General features: G+C 33.3%; 2 protein-coding genes across 8 annotated transcripts in view; both read right to left on the minus strand.

The window, feature by feature from the left end:
• Positions 1-18,768, minus strand: part of LOC111001000 (protein roadkill) — a 32,774-nt gene extending 14,006 nt beyond the window's left edge. Inside the window, exons 1-3 of one of the 6 annotated variants that reach the window (XM_022270653.2) lie at positions 18,619-18,768; positions 11,007-11,038; positions 6,310-6,348 (exon numbers count right to left, since the gene is read on the minus strand). In XM_022270653.2, coding sequence (XP_022126345.1) covers positions 6,310-6,320 — 11 coding nt within the window. In that variant the 5' untranslated portion in view covers positions 6,321-6,348; positions 11,007-11,038; positions 18,619-18,768. Of the gene's footprint in view, positions 1-6,309; positions 6,349-7,847; positions 8,079-10,983; positions 11,039-18,618 lie in introns of those variants that run through there. The other 5 variants (XM_022270652.2, XM_022270654.2, XM_022270655.2 and 2 more) reach the window with 5 other exon arrangements.
• Positions 18,769-20,484: 1,716 nt separating this feature from the next.
• LOC111001003 (huntingtin-interacting protein K) lies at positions 20,485-22,363 on the minus strand. Of its 2 annotated transcripts, XM_022270658.2 has the most exons (4): positions 22,230-22,363; positions 21,941-22,149; positions 21,550-21,657; positions 20,485-20,608 (listed from the first exon to the last, which is right to left on the minus strand). In XM_022270658.2, the coding sequence occupies exons 2-4, from the start codon at positions 22,097-22,099 to the stop codon at positions 20,513-20,515; spliced, it is 363 nt and encodes a 120-aa protein (XP_022126350.1). In that variant the 5' UTR covers positions 22,100-22,149; positions 22,230-22,363; the 3' UTR covers positions 20,485-20,512. The 2 variants fall into 2 exon arrangements, with proteins under 2 accessions (XP_022126350.1, XP_045489318.1); XM_045633362.1 differs by lacking the exon at positions 22,230-22,363 and having other exon boundaries at positions 21,941-22,216.
• Between the last annotated feature and the right edge of the window lie 535 nt (positions 22,364-22,898).

Raw genomic sequence — 22,898 nt, forward strand, 5'->3', positions numbered from 1 at the left:
CACTGCGAAATCTAAAAACTTACAACCATAAATGAAAAACAATACAAAATTAAATGGGCACTGATTAGCTAGACAATGATGATAAAAGTAGGGTGTTGAACAATAAGGCTTCAAGGTATGATATTGTTTCAAAGGTATGTTGAATTGCAGTCGGTGGAACAGGGGGGAGTAACTAAGTGAGCAATGCCCTCTTAACGACGACTGCGTGCTATGACTCAGACGCCCTGAGGACGACCTGACAATAGGGTCCTCGACTGGGTTACTTTGAAGGACGGTTTGTTTACACAAGACGCGATATCGTGCAGTTTTATTGCACCCATCAGACAGAGGACATATTAACTTTGTCACATTGAAATAATACAGAGAAAACAATAAATTTGTCTTAAAACATTTGAAGTGTCTCAACAAAAGTATTTGGGCAATAAAGACGCTAATGTACGGGTTCGTCAGTTCATTAGTGACAGATATTATTGGATTTACACTTTTTGTATTACAAATAGTAACGAGTATAAAAATAATTTTAGAAGGATTTCTTAGATAAAGTTCAAAGCTAGCAATATTCAGGTCTGATAAAATATTAAAGTTGCGATTTACGAGGCCAGCCTTTTGTTAAAATTGTCTCTATCTGTAGAATATCTGATCTTTTTGAGGCACAATATGTATTATATATATGATTCTGTATTATAAGAAAGAAATGAAATTGAAAAAAGAATGAAATTGAAGATTTTCACAACCAATGAAGGTCAGAAGATCCTAATAGCTGTGAATAGCAACAATTATAGGTATATGTAATTGTTGGGCATGACGTATTGATTGACCAAACACATGAGGTGCTCAAGGCTGTCGTGGTCGTCAGACGCAATCCATGGCAATTTGTAACAATAACTCCTCAATGTCAAACCTATTCGTTTACACAGTCAGAGAATTATTAATTAGATTACGCTTCAAAAGTCGATGTGCGATACGAACTATCATATACTTATAAAGTAGCCCCTAGAACCTTTTCTGTAAGGGCCATAAATAATGGTTCTAACGTATATCTGTAACCGTTAAATAAGCAGTTGTTTATAATCGATTATGTAATAATGAGTAAGCTGGTTTATTTACAGTGCAAATAACCTTGCGATTCTTGTGAAGTCTTAATAGATCTCCTTGCGTACGAGTTTCCGTATGATATAGCCAGCGTTTGTCTAATAAAGAAAAAATGCGCAAGGCTATTCGGTATTAAGATACCAAAATTTTAAACTGCTTGTGATTTACATAGAAACTTGAATAATCATAAAATCTAACCAACATGTTGGTAATACCAAACTCTTAGAAAGTATTGTTTTCTTTCTAAGAGTTTTCTAAAAGAGTATTAGAAAATATTACATCACCGTTACAATTATGGCAGACGAATTAGAAGACTCGTTTTCGGGCTGAAGGTTTCTAGACTTTGCTTTAACAAAATATACATAAAAATACGAAAATTGTTAATAAATAGTTATTAAATTATTTGTAAAGGCAAAACTATAGTCAAACGCGGAACTAAGAAGCAAACTAGCACCTCTATTCGTCCGAGATGTGCGAGGACGCGCAAGGTGACCGCGACGCGTGTCCATACAACATACATAATATACACAATAAGATCATGTTTATATGACACGTCCACATATATCGCATTGTTCTTTATAAACACCTATACACTGACATTATTTTTTGCACGTCATTCAACTGATAGTGACAAAATTATGTGAAACGGTCATACAGCAGCAAAATCGAATTTACTAAATGTATAAATTTCTTTAGTGAAACTTATAGAAAAAAAAATCAAGAAAATTCACCTAAAAATATATTAAAATATACATTTTAGTGCAAAACAACGTACTACGTGCCGTACGATGTTTATTTAATGCTATATCATGTAGTTTAATCTCCAAACGTGTCAGTAAATGTAAACAAAATTATTAATATTTCAATATGTGATACATTTAATGCTTTATCTCGAAACAGCATTGTCTATGTTTTACGAAATGTAATTCTCATGTGATTCTTAATAAAAACGCATGGTTGGCAACGTACAACTTTGATACTGTGGGGAACGATTTGGAAATCATTTAAGTACCTAGAGAATTTATGCAAAAGTACATATTGTAATTATTATACATTTACGCGATTATTACAATCACTGTTTGACAAAATAGCATATACTTGAATATTTATTAGATTGTTCGGCCTCGTAATGTATAGTGGAACAACGGATCTAGAGACTTATTAATAATTGCCTGAACGTATTACGTCACGACCTTCGTCTTATAGTGATGACGTTGGCGCACGCCCGCCTACCCACAGTTTTATGGCGTTTAGCAAAAGCATATAACTTCTAATACAAAAAACGTCACTATTACCAGTTTTTTTAAATAATTACAGACATTGCTTTATTCAAAAAAAGTTCCTTCATATTGGCGCCAACGAATTAAGTAGAAGGCCTGGCTCCATAGCAAAAAGACTGAGACTGTTAAGCGAGGATAAAGCTTCAAGACGGAAGCGAACGTAGCGAGGCCGAGGACATTCAGCCGATTCACAAACCAATCCAGCCCGTCCGTTTTTACTTTTCGATTTTTAATGAGAACTCCATTACCTTTCAATCGTATATCGAAAGTAGTAATAATTTAGAAAATATTTACGAAATAAATTTTAAAGATGGATACTAAATATTTAATATATAGCAAAAACAAAGAGTAGTAGACAGTTATGCAACATCCAACGACAGCGACTTGCAAGCCGCTGGCGCATTGTGGAGGCGGGCGAGAACCGACACCATTCAACATCAAACATGGGAAACACCACTTAAACCAAAAAATATCTAACTAGAACGGCCTGATTTACAGCGCTTACTGAAAAGTATGCCACCTCCGCCCTATAACAACTGCGCTCTACATTGTTTCACAATGAATGCACAAGACAACTTAAATGTCCACAGAAAAAACATACACAAGGAACTGTATAGGATACTGTAATTTACTACTAAATCGTCCAAATAAATTCGACCTCAAGTATTATTAACCTATGAATACGATTAGTAAACGATTGGCAAAACCTTGACTTCTGCCAGTACAAATAGTGTGACCCTACTTCCTGGTAGGTTTATGAGGGTCGTCATCAGTGTCGCTGGCTGTATAACGACTATTATCAATTTGTTAACCATGGCCACAATATATTATTATCGGTACCACAAAATACAATTATATTTTGAATATAATCACACATATAACAATAAAACGTGCGAACTATTTGTAAATATATAGCAACTGGGGTAATTAACATTTAATACAAGTAGTTAACATTCAGCACTTTGTGAACAATGGCCAAGTAAAATATGTTAAAAGGCCACGCACTTATTGAGTTGTGGCTCAGATATTAAAATATTTACTAGCCCTGACACATCACAGGTAATTGTGTGGGTGTGCATGAATACAACGTAAATGTGTGAGTCGTGTCAAGACAGCGTACTGCTGGTACAAGCTCGACAGCAGCGGCATCGAGAACGCGACCCGGTTTGCCGATCGAGAAAGCATCTACAAAACTCGGTTGAGGCCGCGCATACGGCAAAGAGGACGTACACTTCGATAATCTTGATCACGCCATATAAATCTTTATAAATCATTCACTGATCAACGGTCGATTTCGTATTTAGTTATCCTTTGAAACTACTGTATCAGCATCTGACATTATATCACTTCCGTGTTGTGAATGTTTATAGCTTGATTTCCTTGAAGTCAGTATCAATAAATATTATATGATTATTACTTTGTTGCTATTAGCGAATTGCTTGTTCCCAAAAATGAGTCTCCTTGTGCGCGAGGCTAAAACTAGTCCATCGCTATCCATTCACTAACACGGTTTTGAACAGTAGGGCCTAATGTCATGGCAGTGAGCAAGTAAATGTTACGAAAGACAATATTTGATCTTCACAAAATTTTAAATTAATATTCAAAGCGTTTTTCTATAATCTGGCAAGGTTAAACGCAATATTTTAGTTTATGTGTAATGTATTGATATTAGTTCAGCTACGTCCTAGACCTTGAATTTTACGTCCCTGTTCCACTTCTTTAGTACATCTTCACAATACATTCATTATATTACAATTATTTAGCTTAGCTTTACTGAAATCTGGACTAACACGAAAAGTATTCATCATCAGTAGATATAAAAAATATTATCTGATGATACAATTGCCAAGTTTGTTCATAGGTAGAAACGGGGTCAAATTTGACATCGTAACGCGTTTGACCTACATTTCTAGCGCAGCGTTTGAAAAAAATTGGTATAATGAAGGTGGATTTCGTATAAGTTTATTAATAGCGAGTTATAAACGTTAAAAAAAATTAATAAAAAGTCGATTTACGTTAAAAATGTTTTCAGAATAAATATTATAAAAGCTATGAAGACGATTTCGATAATTACAAGTGTCGTCAGTTTGGGGTCAATTTGTACGATAAGGGGCACAAGGTAAAAGATGGTGCATTGAAAGTGGCCTTAAGCCCAATAGCAATCTCCGACCGTGTCGCTTCCTATTGGCGTGGATCGACAATGCCTTCTACTGACGTGAAGGTGCCATACAAATAAAAGGTCGTCAGCAGGCACTGGACTAACTCAAGTTATATTATAGTTTAACAAAATATCCTAACCGTTTTCGTAAGATATATTCCATCTATTATTACCCTGAAGTTTAATCATAATACTTATTAGTAATATAAAAGTATAATTTGCACGACATGATTATGCGATCACAAAGCGGAAGTTACTTACAACAAAATGTTATTGAGTCTAAATAATGTTTTCAACTCTAAAAGCTTTCACCAAATTTTAGTGTGCTTCGGCCCGCAGTAAGAAAGCGATGAGCGGTGACCTCGATCATTTAATAAGACTCAGGAGCTGAAACACAAACGCTCGAGTTTTACGGGTCAATTGAAGCAGGGGCTGGCTTAGGGTGTTCTGTGGGGAGCGTAGGGTGTAGGGACAGCAGGGGAGGACCCTGACACAGATCCCAACACATCAGTGAAACGCGCGGAGGCCTCCAAATTTGAGTCGGTACACGCCATCGATTAATCCGCGCACCATATTGTGTTTACAATAATTACGTACTAATATCTATATACCTACCTATAACTACTAGAAACTATATAATAATATAGTATTATGAATTATTGGACCATTAAAATATAGTTAGAATAGTGATGTTTGTTATAAGAAAAGATTTTATTATCCATGTAATACTCGCAATAGCAACATCATTGACAGTCTTTCAGCTGTCATCGCTGTACGTTACAAAGATCAAGTTAGTATTTTATAAGCGTAAAATGTTTTGAATTTCACAATGAGAGCATTCAAAACATTCAAAATCCGAGAGAACGTAACGTGACCCGGTATCGTTATAACTTTACGGGGCCAACCTTTTACTGGCAACACGTGAATGTGGAACTTTGCGGACTTTGTCACAAAACAATCTGTTCTTGTATTATTTTTGGAAAGGTACAAGAATTGAAGCACTGTTTGTATTTTATCTAAGATTTGTGCAAAAGATTTTTTTAGATTTGTTTTATTCTAATCCGTTTTTTCATTAATAAAACGGGTGAACTGTGCATAGATCTGCATAGATGGCCAGAGTTAAAATCTGAAATAGCAGTCAAGTATGTTTGAACAAAAGCCTATGCAATATAATAGCTTATAATTTTAAAATTACAGGCAAAGCCCTGAATTATAGATAGCAATCATAAAAGAACCTCGACCTTGTTCAGTACATATACAAAATTTAATGATAACTATATAGTTATATAAATACAAGTAAAATGTGTATGTGTTTATAAAAATAACTAAGAATATGTTAAATTATATTCTTGTTCTTTTTAATAAATACATACACTACCTGTATTTGCTCTAATACGTTGTAAAAAGTATACATTTTTAGGTATTTTCTATGTAGGTTTTCGAACACGTTTTATCATCTTACAGGCCGATTACTAAGCTCTACGTAGCATTAGTCAGATAAGTATTAGTATATTATTGAAACTAAAATTCGGTTTCGCCACTAGCGACGGGCCGCAACCCAATTCAGTTATCGCATTCCGCCTTGCGCCCGCGCAGTGAAACAGGAGTAGTGCGGGCTCAGCCGCAATCTTTCGCTTTGTGAGCGCGCCTGGGCCCTCGGTTGCTAAATTGATACACTATTGCGAAATAACCTCGCCCAACTTATCCGATCACAATCAAAATAGAGAGGTGGTCCGTTTTCTACAATTCAATTAGAGTAAAATTTGGGTGACTACTTACGTTCTTGGCATGGCAACTTTTTCTTTGTGGATAAGGTACCTTGAACAGTATTTTAGTATGTAGTTGTTTGAAATCATTACACACTATTATATTATACAAATACATCAATTTATAGTAATCAATATTTATATATATATATATAGAAAAAAAAGAAAAACATAAATATAATTCGCATAAATCGGGGTTATTATAAGCCCTTCCAATCGAATCCAGACGAAATTGTCTTCGTTTTTGAGACGTCGTTCGAGTCAAAGGGACAACGACCTCAATCCGCACAAACGCATCCCCGCAAATTCTTATCTTATGTCCACCGCAACAAGTATAGCTATAATTCAACAATCGTGAACGGCGCAAAGGACAAGGGAAAAGGTGAGACGGGAAGGACCTTTATTCATTGAAAACTTACAAATCGACTACCTGCCGCCGTCATCCGGATTAATGTAATGAAAACGATTGTAACATTGTGTTAATACATTAGGAGACTTCAACTATACGTATTCGTAATATTTTTCCAAAGATAATTTTAAGAACCTCATAAACCCATTCGATTCAGAGAGGAATGAAAATATGTATGCACTCAATTAATTATTTTTGTATACATACTTCTAATGAAATCTCAATGCCAATTCTTTCCACTTGACATAGTTTCAATTCAAAACCAAGGCATTTAAGTCTAAAGCAGCACAATAAAATCAAATTACAGATTTTACAACGCATCAAGGTTTAGAAACATGAAATGTGAAGCAAAAAAGAAGCAAAAGCTTTCAAAGCTCGCTCGGGAACGATTTTGACCTGGGCTGCTCTACCTGCGCGATTTCGAATCCAAATAAAAACTTAACAAATGATTAAATATACGATTTGCCTGAATAAATGAAAGTTTAATGGAATATATTATATTAGTGTTATCACGTAATGATCTCATTACTATAATTTGTTTTAAATGGATCATTTTATGTAATTTTAAATTATAAAATGATATCTACGTAAATATATGTTTGGGAAAAAGTAACGCGCGAACGAGCGACAGTGGGTAGACCCCACCAGTTTGGGGTAACTCTTGCCAACAAGGGTGAGGATGAAGAGAAACATTGCCATCGCATTAACGAATACTGAGGGGAAGTTTAGGGGATTTAAACCAATATATAACTGACAAAATGTTACATACCTATGCATAGATTGAAAGCAGAAATGAAACTTTGAATGGAAAATAATTGTTGTAAAAGTGATTCGATTTCTATGTTGCTCCCTCTACCTGCTGTCAGCGGTTAAACGTTCAGCTTACACAACAAAGAAAGTTAAAACGCGAGCGTTGCACGGTGCTTAGTAACTTTCGCTCTTTATAATAAAAATATATACATATTACTTTAAACATATATAAAGACATAAAATGAAACAATACTGGTAGATAATTAAAGATAATACCACAAAGTATAATAAACATTATATTTGATTGGTATAAAAATAATAATTAAGGAAAAATCCTTCGATGAGCAAATTAAACTAGTTCCGCGTTGACTTCAACAACCAAAATAGCTCACCTAGCTAAGGCCATTATACGTTCGTATAATCCAATTTTCCAAAATGTCACTTCAATAACACTAAAACACTATGGTGAAATTAAAGTTCAGTCACTAAATAGAAATAACTTGTGTGCGAGTGCGTATCACGTTTGACAGTTTCACTTCACCACATGGTTTTCCCGTCGCGCGGCGTGGCCTGACAGACGTTATGCGCACTCCACGAGTGACGGGCGACTGGCCGTAGCGGGTTATGTATTAACGGCGTCGAGTAGAGCGATCAACTCGAACACGCTGTATAGTTCTATCAGGCCGGTGAGGGCGGGCGCCCACAGGAACAGCTGCGCACTACGGACCCTTTCTCTGTTTCTTTCGGTGAAAGCTTGACTCATGTCTTTGTACATTTACGTTTGGTTAATAATGTATTTGACACTATTAATTTGTAACTATATTAGTTATGATTCTAGGAATATAATTTCTGAGTGCTTTTAATTTTATAAAATTTGCTTTTCGGGTTAATCTAGGACTATCTATAGCACGTGTATACTTCGATGTATTCGTATGAATTGAAGTATTTTTTATATATGTATTTTAATGATTAATCAAAGAAATGAAGATTCAAAAAAAATCCGAAATGGTTCAGTCACCATGAGCAATGGCCCAATATCTGGCGGTCAAGGAAGCTTAAGATGACAGTTGTCGGGAGGTGGCACATGAGCAAGCGGTGTGATGTGGGAATGAATGATTTAAGAATCACCAAGAAAATCGGGATTTAAATTTATTTATATGCGCACGTCACGTTAATTCACGCAATTCGATGTGGTTGTGTGACGTCACTAAAGAATCCTATTTAGATAGATAACATATAAATATTAAATTTATTAATTTGTTGGTATATACTGTTTTTTGCTAACTAAATTTGTACGTTATTTATTTATCTACGGGGTTCAGCGCAGATGAATGAGTGACCCAAACAGAAATCCTCGGAGCAATGATGTCGCTCCCTGAAGCCTGCGCAGTGCCCAGGAAACTTCTGAGCTTCTGGAAGGAGCTAGGCTGGCTTTATTAGCCAACACTTAATGCACAATGGACCAAATATGCGCTGCACAGAAACAGATTTTTATGTGTGCAATTAGCACTTGGAACACGAAGAAAACATCGCGTGGAAACTGGAATATCTCAAATCGACCATGCGCTGAAAAACCATTAACCAACTAAAAAGACGCGCATATGAGGTCCCATAAAAGCTCGTCTGAGAGGGTATTGATTGCTGAAGTTAATTCAAATGACCTGATAAAAATTTACTAGCAAAACGCAATTTTCAGCGGCGTGGCAAGATTAACATGATTTTGACAGCTAAGTGAAAACATTTTTACATTGATTGAAATCAAGTGCCAGCATCGGCCGAGTGCACTTTCCACGATTAACTTTCTCATTTACTATTTTAGATGACCTTTCCTTTCTATAGCACTCGGTATCACAGGTCAATTGTCAATTCAGTACCACATCACTGCCATTGTATTCTCTATTATCGGCATGAGTATTGACAGTTGACACATTCACGAATTTAGTGATGACAATAGGTTTAATTGATAATAAAAATCTTTAGCGTGTGTTATTAAACTTCTGGACCGATGTGTGCGCTTATAACTTTTTTGATGTTGTTTTGTGCCGAGAATGGTTTAGATTTGTGTTTAAGGTTGGATGTATACTTAAGTAATTTTTATGTTTAAACGACTGTACGGGACAACGCGTGTCGGGTCCGCTAGTGCTATGATAAATGCATTAAATATATTTTCCATACATTTTTATAACTATCTATACTATAATATGTTATTAATTGGTAGGTCTGTTTCACATATAAACTACAGAAATACCATCACTATAATTCCGCGGACTCGGAAGAGACCACGAGCTTTACGACCGAACAAATTATTATTATTATTATTAATTATTATTATTAATTAAGTATTAAATTTAACACACAACTGAATTATTTTTTTTAATATTGCCATTATAAAGATTATGTTAGGTTAGCCTGCTTCAGCTGATATACTTTGTTTAACAATGTAATCGGTTTAATCTTTGTATTGTGTAAAAAGTGATTTCTTTTTTATAATATGTATATGTGTAAGATAACTTATAAATAAATAAATGAAATATGCTTTATGTCTTCTCATCTGGTTTATCGAGTATAATATAACCACATACATAAAAATTCCTTGAATTCGCGTTTTATTCGAAGGTACACGAAATTTTCAGCCATATTGTAATTATTATTAACCATTATTCACGTGTTGAGTGACTTTTTAACATTTAAATATAGAGAATCAACCTCGTGACGTTGTTTGAAAGGTAAAACCTTATAACGACATCAAAGTGTCACGTGGAGAACAAACAAATGAAATAACAAAAAGTCTAAATTTAATAACAAGTATTAAACAAGTAACAAACAGCAAACATTTCTGCTTTTGTTTCATTTCCTTTATAAAATTTCGACGAACACGTGAATTCAGAGTATTTTAAGAGAGGGTTGTTGTCATTCTCACTCTTCACGTTCTAGCCAGAGAAGGACGTATGGGCGTAAGCAAGTGCAGGAAGGGGTGAATTATATGATATATAAGAAATATAAATTAAGCTTCCTAGTTCCAACCTAAACTTCAGCGACTTCATTTACTGACTCCAAGATGGATACAACCACGTGCTGTCCATGTATTAGACAAAAAAATATCACAGCGAAACACTAAGCATCATAAACGGGAGACTGAAACCAAAATTTGAAAGCACAAAACAAAGCATTGTCGAAATTGGAAAGTCGAGTGGTGCGCGTGAGTTGCGTAATAGCTCTTACTGGGCACGGCGTGACGCTGACGGAAGGTATCGTGTGACGTCACTAACATGAAAGTGCATCGGCCGCCGCCCCTCTCGTGCAACGAGAGGGCGGCTGCACGTGCAATGCAATGCTTCCTGTATGGGAAGACTTTCTATTGGGAAACAGTTGCAGCAAGCGCTCAACATTAGGAAACTCGGCTCTCACGACATAAACGAGATGCATCTAATTGAGCAATGACGTCTACTTCACAGCTTACACAACTAGAAACGTTGTGCTTTCGATATCTAGGCATGCCTGATTAAATGTTACTTAACAATTACTTACGTCTAGTTAATACATAGGCTTACACTTTCGTAGCGCGAAGACTGGATGATCGTACCTGAAATAGGTAATACATATATCATTAGTGTTGTATAAGTGAGGGTATAATTATTATATACTACAAAAGTTTTAATTATGAAGAAGTAAATTTGCGATTCATTTTATAGTTAACCTTAATTTAAAACTCATCACTGCCAGAACCCCGATGAATCTACTGGTTGGTTAATGTGGAGGTTTTTAACCGACTTCAAAAACAAAGTTGTTAGTATGACCTTGACATGTCAGAGTCATAATATTTGAATATGGTTTAGGCTTCGAAGCACGTGTAGATATTTCAAAGTATTTGTACATTTTCCAGAGACTCCTCGAAAACTACAAGAGATAGAGATAAATAGTGATATCCATTCATTTAAATCTGGTATAATTTTATTTAGGGAACATCATCAGAATCGGTTTAGTAGTTTTGGAGATATTCAAGCATTTCTGGAGGTATTGTGATCATATATAAATATAATACAGTACATAGTTTGAAGTTTACGTATACGGATTAAATTTTCTTATTACTTTTATTCAATTCTTAGTCTCATCCTCAAACAGACTTCGAGAAAGATTAAGATTCTAGAGTTTGACTCCTGTTTGTCATAAAGGTATTAGATTTGACATACTACACCATACATACTTCGCACTGTGTCTCAATCTGTCTGAATAATAATAACTCTTAGGGTCAGTTGCCTAATATATTGTGAGATCAGCGATGAACTTAAGGTATATACATACCATAACTCATTGCTTACATGCATAAAAATATGTGAGTGTACCAGTGCTGAAGGAAACTTTTGCTGCTTATAGGCGAAGTCACACCTTTTCAACAATAGACTATATGTATTTAATATTCTCTGCATATAATTAATTTCCATAAAAAATCTACGTCATACCACTTACACGTGTATATTGTAAACATATATATAAATGTTAATATATTAGAAGCAAAAATGTGCGGAACATGAAACAATGTCAGTAGGTAGGTACAACACAATGCAAATGTTACATTGATTGACCAATAAGTAAGAGTTAAAAAATTGAGGTCTTAGCTACGCGGGACGCTCAAAGGAGTTCATGGTTGAATGGAACATGTACAATGTTCGGCAACATCCTGTACATATTAATCTGTTCTTTTATCCGCGACGATAAGATTCATTATTCTATAGCAATATACGTTCCTATCCGATACCATATTTGTTACTTGAGTAATGTTTAACTCTTCAGTTTACTTAGATTTTCTGACTTTTTCCAAAGAGGTCCCACGTTAAGCTTATGGGCTACTTAACATAAAATATGTTGCATACAGTTTTTTTTTTATAGAACAGGGGGCAAACGGGCAGGAGGCTCGCCTGATGTTAACCGCCGCCCATTTCAATGCCATGTTACATTTTAGTTGAGGACCTAATTGTTATAAATATGTAGTGTCATTTTACTATAGCATTCATAACAAATAATTGTTTTTTTGATAAATATAAAAGTTATCTTTAAATCTTGTAAATAGACTACGCCTTTTGAATTATACGATAATTTTCATTATTGCATTAAAAAGACAATAGAACGTCATATTAAACTGCCTCTGCAACAGCAAATGATAAAACCGAACTTTCCAAAGCAAAATTGCAATTAGAGTGGCGAAAGTTACTTTATGCTGAACAGAACTAAATTGAAAAGCAACGATCGAAGTTTCCTAGGCAATAAATAGTATCAGAAAAGCGAATGGCCCGTTGCGCTTTCTAGTGGTACTGGGCAAAAGTTACGATATCTCTGGTGATATAATAACCATTCGGTAGAACGGCGCTAACGCTATCTTTGTCATCTTCTGAAAACAGTAAATGTTCTTCGCCAACTTTCAATTGAGATTACACCCGCGTGTATCGTCTAAAGAAATTATATTTTATCACTTCCTCCTCAATTTAAATCACATTTAATGTGTAAGTACTTGTCTTGTAATACGGAAAATATGCATACTTAAGATAGATAGCTCATAGCATTCTATATAGATAAATAATTATTTATTTCATTTGCACGAGTGATAAGTTTTTATCATCTTTATTATTGTCACAAGACAAAAAATATCGTTCACTTATAAACCTGCAGGACCCCAAATCCAAACTATAGAATATAGTTGCTCAATAGTTTTCTTGACTCTTCGCCGGAGCGACCTATTTGTGAAGCGTATTGTAATATACTGCGATTTAAAAATAAAAAAATCTGATACTTTTTTAGAAAATACTTAATTGTATAAAGTTTTCTAATATTTGTATTTAAAATTTTGCCATACATAAGCTGTAAATAATTATATAAAAACGATGCTCACTATTAAACCTTCTAAAGAAACTACAGATGCTTATGGCAGTTTTAGTCTCACACAGTAGACTCCATTAAAGGTAGACTTAGAAAGCACATTAGACGACCAATTCTTAATAATTGAGTAGGTATATTTCACATTCAAATGTTGGTAAATTGCAAGAGATCACAGCGAGAAATACGTTCACCGTCCTAGATGCGCGGTACTTTCGTTTTGAAATCGGCTCGCACAATTGGCCGTATCGAGCTACCAGCAGTTGATGAACAGTGTCAGCAACGCATTCCAATCTCTCTTATGTTTCTTTTCTAAATCTCAGTTGAGATAAGAATACAATGAAAGTATTATCTTACGGCGGGTTCTTTAAAATTTTTCCTGAACGCCTGTCAACTGCGCTTTCCACTGAAAGAAACTCGTGGCAATGACAACTAAGAATTTAGGATAACATGTACGTAAGTTTATGTGACGAATGTGCGTATGTGTAATATACATAATTATTATAATTTTCGGCTTAATATAATTTATATGTTCAATGTTGTTTTTCAGTGTCCATAATAGTTATAGGAAATTAATTTATTACATAGCTTAATGTTAGGGTAACAAACACAACTAGGTGGTAAATATTAAAATGAATAGTTTAAGTATTGTTTAATTCTTCTATTTCTGGAATTTTAGTAGGTATACAAAAATCAAATCCATAAACCGGAATTCTAATAAACAAAGCTAAAATCGACTATACTCAAGAATAACTGTTGCCGTTAAGCCAATGATGTGTTAGATATATAAAAAGTGTTCGTACAATGAAACACGCCTACTTTCATGGAAGTATTCAAGGTTTAAATTACGTTTATGTGTTACGCTTCACTATAAATAGCACTTGACCAATTTTTGACGATAAGAACGTTTGAGTTTTGCAATAACCCATTGCGCTCAATCGCTTATCGTCCCTTTGAATCGGCAAACACAAAAATATTAAATTTTACATTCACAGCAAAATTATAGGGAGAAAGTGCGAAGGTTATGTAGGCGAAAGTCGATGTAAACGTTACATGATAAAATGAGCCGAATAAAGGTATTAAATTCTATGTCATTTATGCAGTGTGCGCCAGATTTCATAAGCGATCTCTCCGCACCCTGATCTAGGTTAGGTGGTCGACATCGGTGGCAGCGCGAGCGGTAGCGTATCGAGCGCGGTTCATGTTAACCTACATCTGTGGCACACATACAACGGTAGGGTCGAGAGTACCCGTAAACGTAAAATTCGTGACCCGGTCCCCGCCTTCTATAATAGTAACTAACTTTGTTAGATAAGAGCTCTCGTGCAATCCACTCTCTATTCCATATGCGCTACTTATTGGCCGTTTCAGTTTTCGCAAGAGAAACTATTCGTTCCATCAATTACGGCACTTTCATCGAAGACGATGCAAAACTGCGGTGATCTTTATAAAAACGCCTGTAAGTTCATAACAAATATTGTTATATTGACACCTGTTGATATTGCAACACGTATACGAGCGTAAAATAAAATTACAGTTTGCAACGTTGACTTTAAATATTCATTTAAATTAATAAAAATTATTTTAATACAAAATATGTATATAATTATGCGTTTTTCTTCAAAAACTTTTGTATGGTATTATTCATTATTGAAGTTCTTGCGTCTATTTACTTGATCATATTTATATCTTGAACAATAACTGAATTGTATCAAAGCACGAAAGTGAGGCAGCTAAATTTCTGCCCATTCTACTATAAATATTTCTCGGGTACTCATGTACCATTGTTAATACAACAATTACTGATTCGGTCTCAAATCCGATCACATTAAACTTACTGGCGTACCTACGTCCTACCTTTGCAAGTAATAATGTGCTTGTTTTGAAAATTACCCCAACTAACCATTTGCCCTGATGGTGAGGGTCGTCGCCCCGCCTGTGTCGCACCTCGCAGCTCTACCACAAATCGATATCCTGTAGATTTAGTATAAATTTCATGGAATAAACTACTTATTTGTTTAAACATCATTGTTCATATCGGACACCCGCTCTTATTTAATTTTAAAGTAAAATTTCAACGTAATTTAGTCAACTTGTAGAGGCGAACAAAAACATAGCCAGATTATTTAATTATTTTTTTTATATTATCTCGATTTACAATAGTATATTTAGTGCTGTTTGAGTTATTACACTAAACTTATAACTTTAAACAATTATTAATATATAATTAAATTACTTTAAACTGCAAATATTTGCAAGTCTACTTGAATATATCAACTAAAATAAAAGATATGGAACACTGGTAGAGTAATTTCTTAAGGCATCATTCATTTGATAGTAAAATGAAATACGTGCCTCGACTACATACACCAGAAAACTTAGCGATACCATTTATAATCTCCGACTCAAATGGTAAAGTTAAGAATGATATTTGTATGGAAACGCATTTTTTTGTAAAACATTAAATATCATAACCATTAAACCATATAATACTACGTATCGTCTCGATCATTCATAGAGATCATATTTAATCCTTACTTTTATTAAGCAAAGCCGCGAACGGCAGAAATGACGTTATTAATGACAGTGCATAATCAAATATGGAGCTTTCATACAAAGCACGCGACTAATGCGACAATGCATGCGTCCAGGCGAGGTCGATGGCCGAAGTTGAATTAACTACGGGATAGTGACCCGTCCCTAAACACTGCAGTCCACTTACTGCACTTATGATTGGCAATCGGTGCAATCTATATCATATACATATTGCGCCTGTATACCTGTATGGACATCAATAGCTAACCGGAATATTTCTCTGCTCCGTGTAACATCGCCTCTATTCTCAGATAAGTTTAATTTTGTATTTCAAAGTGAGAGCGAGACACAGTTAAGTATAAGTAGTTATATAAAATTTATTTAAAAAACCTACTTATTTTTAATATAAGTATTTGATAAAATTGTTTCCCTCGTTTGTTTTGTACCTATTTTAACAGGATAAGTAAGAATTATCAATAAATATTAATCACACAATATACTAGGGCAGTATTAGACTATTGGATAATTATTTATAGTACCATCTGCGTGCCGAATTAGATCGAGTGTGTCAATGATTACAATAACGATAACGTAATGATAACACTCATAAAATATAAATAAAGTCGTGTCACAAATCGAATGGGAAGGTATTAATATTTTTATCATAATTCGTCAAAACAGTAAAAATCCATATTATTTCAAATTAACGGTGATTTATTTGGCTTTTAAGTATACGAAGGTAATGTCCACCTAATCTATCTACATCTAAACGCCTCATATTTTTAGAGGGGAGATGGTACGTCACCGCAATATAATTTACTACCACTTAAATATAGGTCAAAATTATACTAATTCCAAACGACACGCCGTAAGTAGGTAAATTACTTTGGATGAAACTGTATATTAAGGACAGGGACGTAACGAGGGGACGACCTAGAAATGAGTAAAAGATTTTCGTTAACGCGCACCCTCAGTCCTTGGGACGAAGTTATTCAAGGCCTCGTTCCCGGAAATATCCTTCAACCTAAGCAATTACAAGCTGAAAAACGAATGAACGAATGGTAATAATATAGAAAATTATTCTTATTAATACATTTCTACAATTGATATATATAATTTATATTATACTACTATTACTATTTAAATATATACAGATGGCATCAAACATGTAGCTTTTAAAATAAATATTGTATAATTTTGTTTTACACATTAATACACAATTTAGAGCTTATTAAGCTATGAACTAAACTGCATTATGTATACTAAGTATATTGTGCAATAAAATATCTATACTACAGTGACAGAGATTTTTTTCAAATGAGAACTGATTAGATTCATATGCATTCTAATTTCTAAATACCTTATTAATAACAAATAAATCAGTAATGTGTCCATTAATTAAATTGTAAGTACCATTTTAATTAAAGTACAAATTAGTCTCTTTTCATCACAAGATAAACACAATTCGACAGAAAGATAAAAAAAAACATTAATTTAGTTAAAACACTGTAATAAGACTGATTTTAACTTATATGAATAAGAGGTAAATATAAGGATTTCTATATGTACATGGGCCTGTTTTAGTTGAGCGTCTAAGTGCAGAAACAGAGTCCACATTCCATAAGCATTTCTATAAATAAATAATGAAAAAAGCTCATTTCTCTTCTATGGTTTCAGGTTTAAAAGTATTTAAGTATATAATGTATAAAACTGTTGATGATCTGATACAACTGTTCAGCAGTTAATTTTGTAGAAAAAATGTATCCCCAAAATTGCATGTTTTAAATAATGAAATTGCAACAAAAATGTATTCAATGCTTAGGCATTTTTAAAAACTATTTTTGGACAATTGTGACTAGCACATAATTTCAGATTATAGATTATTATAAACATTTGAGAGTTTCAACTTTCAATTTTTAGGAGAGGATGCACAATATGCAATTTGTAATATTATATAATATAAATTAAATTAATCAAAATAATAATAAATACTGAAAACTAAAGATTATTTTAATATAAAGAGAAATTTGATATCAAAATCCCACCCTAAACCTAAGAAACATAGCTTATAAGTTATCTTCAGAGCATGTTTTATCCATGAAATTAAACTTTGTGAATTTTAAGCACAAAATTTATTTTGAATGAAGCCTACAGAAATAGATGATTTTAACTAATTATATAAATAATTCAGCTAGTAAAAGACAATAGTTTAAGGCTAAGATTCAGAATGGCAATTTTGAGCACAAATGACCTGTGTGTCAAAACCATATCAATATATGGGAGTAATAGTTTGGAATCATTCACAACTCAAAGTAAGAAAACAGGTACTTCTTAATTTGCACATTTATTGGGAAACTAACAGCAATATAATATTTGTTATTTTAGATTGAACCATTATCTTAATCAATATAACTTATTATACAAATAAATAATTAAATATATATTTAATGGTACACTATAAACTTATGAGAATTCAGGTATCTCTAAACAAATGAACACCGAGGCTAGCATAGCTACCAACATAAATGATCTAATTTATTAAATAAATTCTAGGCTATTTGGTTTTAGATTTTTTCACTGCTTAAACCATAACAAAGTAAAACTAACCTATAAATGTTGCTTTCTGGGTTAAAAAATGTTATTAAATTTAAAAATTTTAGTTAAAAAAACGTCAAGGCCATACTACTATTTAATATAGGCATGCATACGATCAGCAGTAGGGTGTTCATGGCTAGATTGACATTTATGAAATTTACTTACCGCCGTGAAGTTGCAGGATATTATTGGAGCAATTTTCACTAAATAAGCCAAATTAATAAAATTTATAAATAAATAAGAGAATGGAAGTTAAGTAGGTTTAGTTAGAAAAAATAAAATAAACGTAGAAAACACACACAATACGAAACGTCAGTCACAGACTAGACTTTAACCAGTCACAGATTCAATCAATGCAATCAGATTTCAATGCTTGTTTTTTAATTACAGATAAATAGTTCGTGAAATTCTTTTGCGGATTTATTACAATAAGACTAGTGAGGCTAATAATTAAATATATTTTTTTTAACTCATGATGAGGTGAGCTGCTTGTCTATCAACAAACAACTTAAATATGTATCTTCAATTAGGTTGTTGAATTTATTACAAACACTCAAAATATTCTTAATGAACAAGGGTTATATTCCAAAAAATATCTCGCCTTTCCGTGGCGTATTTAACTAATGTTACTTTGGTACAAATATATTTGTGATAGCGTAGTCACGTAGTGAATGATATAGTTAGATAAGTGAGCGACAGCTGGCGCCACAACGTTATTTAAACATCATGGTATCGTTTATTTTTTTTATACAGGAAAGGTGATCACTATGTTCAAGTACCCTCATAAGAGCGTTATGGGGTGGAGGGGAAGGAAAGGCTTAGGCAGGGTATTTACATGTCTGGGTCTGTTATCACTATCTGGAATAAGGGATCATTACGTGTGCTCCTGATACATGTTTATTTCACCGATTGTACCATAAGGTACCTATGTTTGGACAATCTATCTTAATTTATCTGCCCAATGATGAAACAATCGATGGGTGTATTTACAGGGTGCAAATACACGACCTCTGAGTTGAGACGGACATACGACAAACTAACGAATCTATATTAGTCTTGTTCTGATGTTACACAAACTTGAAAAACTGTTTTATCTCTTCTGTTTATTGTGTATATTAATTCTGCTTCGTAAGATACTAAGCACTTTTTGTAATCCAACAAAAGTGCGTGCTTATAAAGTGCACATGTCAGAAGTGATACTTCTTTATTAATTAATTATTACTAACTTAATCCTCTATAGATGATGGACACAAGGTTATGTGATGGAAATGCCAAGTATGTAACTACTAAACGTAACATAAACCAATAGTGAGTATTTCTTCTCAATCTCCCTTTCTCAGTCTCTCAATAGGTCTCAATCATTCTCTTTCTTTTTTTCAATAAAATCGCTGCACATCTTTGTGATGTTTCATCCGTAAACATTTTACCCTCAAGAAGTTTCAATACAAAATCTTACTTTAAACTAATCTGAATGTACCTCTCCTGGCCTCCATTTAGTGTAATAATTTTTTCATACTTATATACTAAGTTGTAATTGTTATCCACCAAATAACTCCAACTAGCTGTAGTCCAGTGGTTTTTAATGGAAATATAGAAAAGTACTCCCCAGTACAACAAATTGAAAATGTTTTATTGCCCACATATTTTGCTAATTTCCTCACAATTGGCAACAAAAGCATTTGCTTACTTGCTTTTGAAAATATATCTGTAATAAGCTGAAGATTGTTTTTTTGAACAGGCTCATCTCAGGACTTACTGGTAAGAATTTTGGAAATGTTTTTATAAACATTCTAAATTAAGTTGACCATATCTTACGAGAGCTTACATTTTAGAATAACACCACAAATATAATTAAAATCATGTACTATGTGCACATTAATAATTCATAAGTATTAGTACCTAACTCAAATTTACCGCAGTCAATTACATTATATGGTATTTATTTTGTTTTACAATAAATTTAAAACAATAAATGTGTATATGTTTTATACAAAAAATATTTTTTTAAACCAAAATTGAATAAAACAAAAATAAAATTGTAGATAAGTCTATTTTAACTTTAATTTGTAAGTGTTGTCAATGCAGCAACAACATCACCTCTGTGTTCCCTTAGTGTTCTCTCTGCTAAAAACTTTGAGATTTCCATTTCATTTACCTGTAAATGCAAATTTTTGTCTTTCATTTATATGTATGTATATTTTAATGCGGATCTTGATTTTAGACATACTGGGTTCATATTACAAATAGCTTGTGGCTTCATTTAATAGCAATGTTATCAAAGCTTTATACATTGTCTTGTGAATGTCTTTAGATGTCATCTGGAGTGCAATGCAATAGTGTGGGCCTCATATGTAGCTTAATACAGTCTCATGTTAGAACAAGTACAAATTAATTCCATTCCCTCATAGGGAATTTGATAAAACATGTTCAATTAATTATGTCTTAACACTGAAGTTGCTACAAATTTAAATATCTAAAAATAAATGTTTTATTGATGCCATGGTATATTAGACATAATTTATCTATACTAATATTATAAAGAGGAAAGGTTTGATTTTTTGTTTGTTTGTTTGTATGAATTGAATAGGCTCCGAAACTACTTGGCAGATTTGAAAAATTCTTTCACTGTTGGAAAGCTACATCATTCCTGAGTGACATAGGCTATATTTCATTTTCAAAAAAATAGGCATCCTTACTAAAATTACGATAACATTAACATTTGTTTATTATTTGATACAATTCTAACAGATGGCGCTGAGTTAAAGGTAGTAGTTTGGCAAGACGACGTTTGCCAGGTCAGCTAGTCATTAATAAAAAAACAATCTTAAACAAAATAAACAGCTAAAAACAGAACTACTTAATCATATGGCCAATCATTACTGATTAATTTAGTTAAATGCTATGATCAGGCCTTTAAATATGAGTTCATACTTCACAATTCTCCTAATGGAATTCCTAATCAATTTATTCATCCAGTTAGATGTTGATATTATTGGTGAAATATTTATAATCCATTAAATTTTCTTTCTCCTAGCTAGGTGATTATCCATAATACAGGAAATAAACTTTTGATAATAGAAATATGTGTATACATACAATTAGTGCAATATCTTCTTTTTTAACTGAAACTTTTTGCAGTTCCTTTTCTTTTTCCAACCTTTCTGCCGCTTCTTTATTTCTTCTATCACCAATCAATGAAAGGGCCTGGAAAGTAAAACAAAAAATATGTTAAGGTACAAAAGAGATATGTAAAGCAAACAAAAACACTAATCAGGGACTTACAGAATATGAGGAATACATCAATATGATACATATATTATGTCTTTCAAATAAATAGTGAATAAGAGATTTTAAGGTAATCCAAAAACATTTTGAATTATTTATCTTTATACCAAAATTTGATGTTAATATTATTTGAGTTGCCATACTGAACTTGATATAACCTTGCTTAAATAGTTAACATATCCAATTTAATTTGAATACTTACGCCCGATATATCTTGAGATGATATTTCCTTTTCTTCTGCATAATCTGTAACTTTTTCTAGATCTGCTACTCCGCTATCGTGTTTTGCAGTTTTTTTTTGGTTTTTATCTTTGTCATGCTGGATATCATCGGTATCTCCATTAATTTCTTCATCTGCCATTTGTATAAATAGTTACCGTCTTTACGTATAATACAAGGTAATATGTTTATCTGTAAGTGTTAAATAGAAAGTTATAATTTAAATTTTCATTTAATGATAATTTAATAAAAATACAATTTGAGAAACTTGCCAATTGCACAGTACACTACAGCGTGCAGAATCACAGATTGAGTTCAAACTTCAAGTTGATGCAGCCACAGTGTACACACTATCACCTACAGGTACAGACTACTATCACCATAATGGCATACAGATGCTATATTTAAAAATTATAGAATTCAGAGTTCTGACGAGATTTGATAAAATGATAATAAATAATGTTGCCATCAGTTCCCAGTACAAATTATTCCTCTATGGTTGCTACCTTCCTGATAGCTCAGTTATATTATATATAAATAGTGATAATGCGGTACATTTTCCTTGAAAAAATGAGTACTGGCATTAAATATAATAGTAATAATAAACAACATTCAATTATCTTTTATTTCTTTTTATAGCAGTCAATTGTTTGCGTCGTGTTGCAACGCGTTATTCAAAATACGGTGTTGAAAACTTGCACAAGTTCTTTGTTTCACCAAGATAACGTCCTACGTGTGGGTTACGTACAAGTCCACAGTTGCAATGGCTGCCGTTTAAGATGGCTTCGAATTCATGAAATATCTTCCATATTCACCGGACTTGGCTTAGACTGATTTATATCTACTACTGCGGGTGTCTTAGGGGCCATCAATTTGAAGTTGATGCCGCAGTAGTCGCCTCGGTTCACGATTTTTTAAAGGACCAGGAAGAAGATTTTTCA

Source organism: Pieris rapae, chromosome 2, assembly GCF_905147795.1.
Source record: "Pieris rapae chromosome 2, ilPieRapa1.1, whole genome shotgun sequence".
Classification (NCBI taxonomy): domain Eukaryota; kingdom Metazoa; phylum Arthropoda; class Insecta; order Lepidoptera; family Pieridae; genus Pieris; species Pieris rapae.

Excerpts from the sequence above, each read along its gene's own strand:
- LOC111001003 (XM_022270658.2), bottom strand. The coding sequence starts at position 22,099 with ATGGCAGATGAAGAAATTAATGGAGATACCGATGATATCCAGCATGAC. Across the intron at positions 21,658-21,940 it reads CATCTCAAGATATATCGGGC|GCCCTTTCATTGATTGGTGA; the intron begins GTAAGTATTCAA and ends TTTACTTTCCAG. Across the intron at positions 20,609-21,549 it reads AAGAAGATATTGCACTAATT|GTAAATGAAATGGAAATCTC; the intron begins GTATGTATACAC and ends TTGCATTTACAG.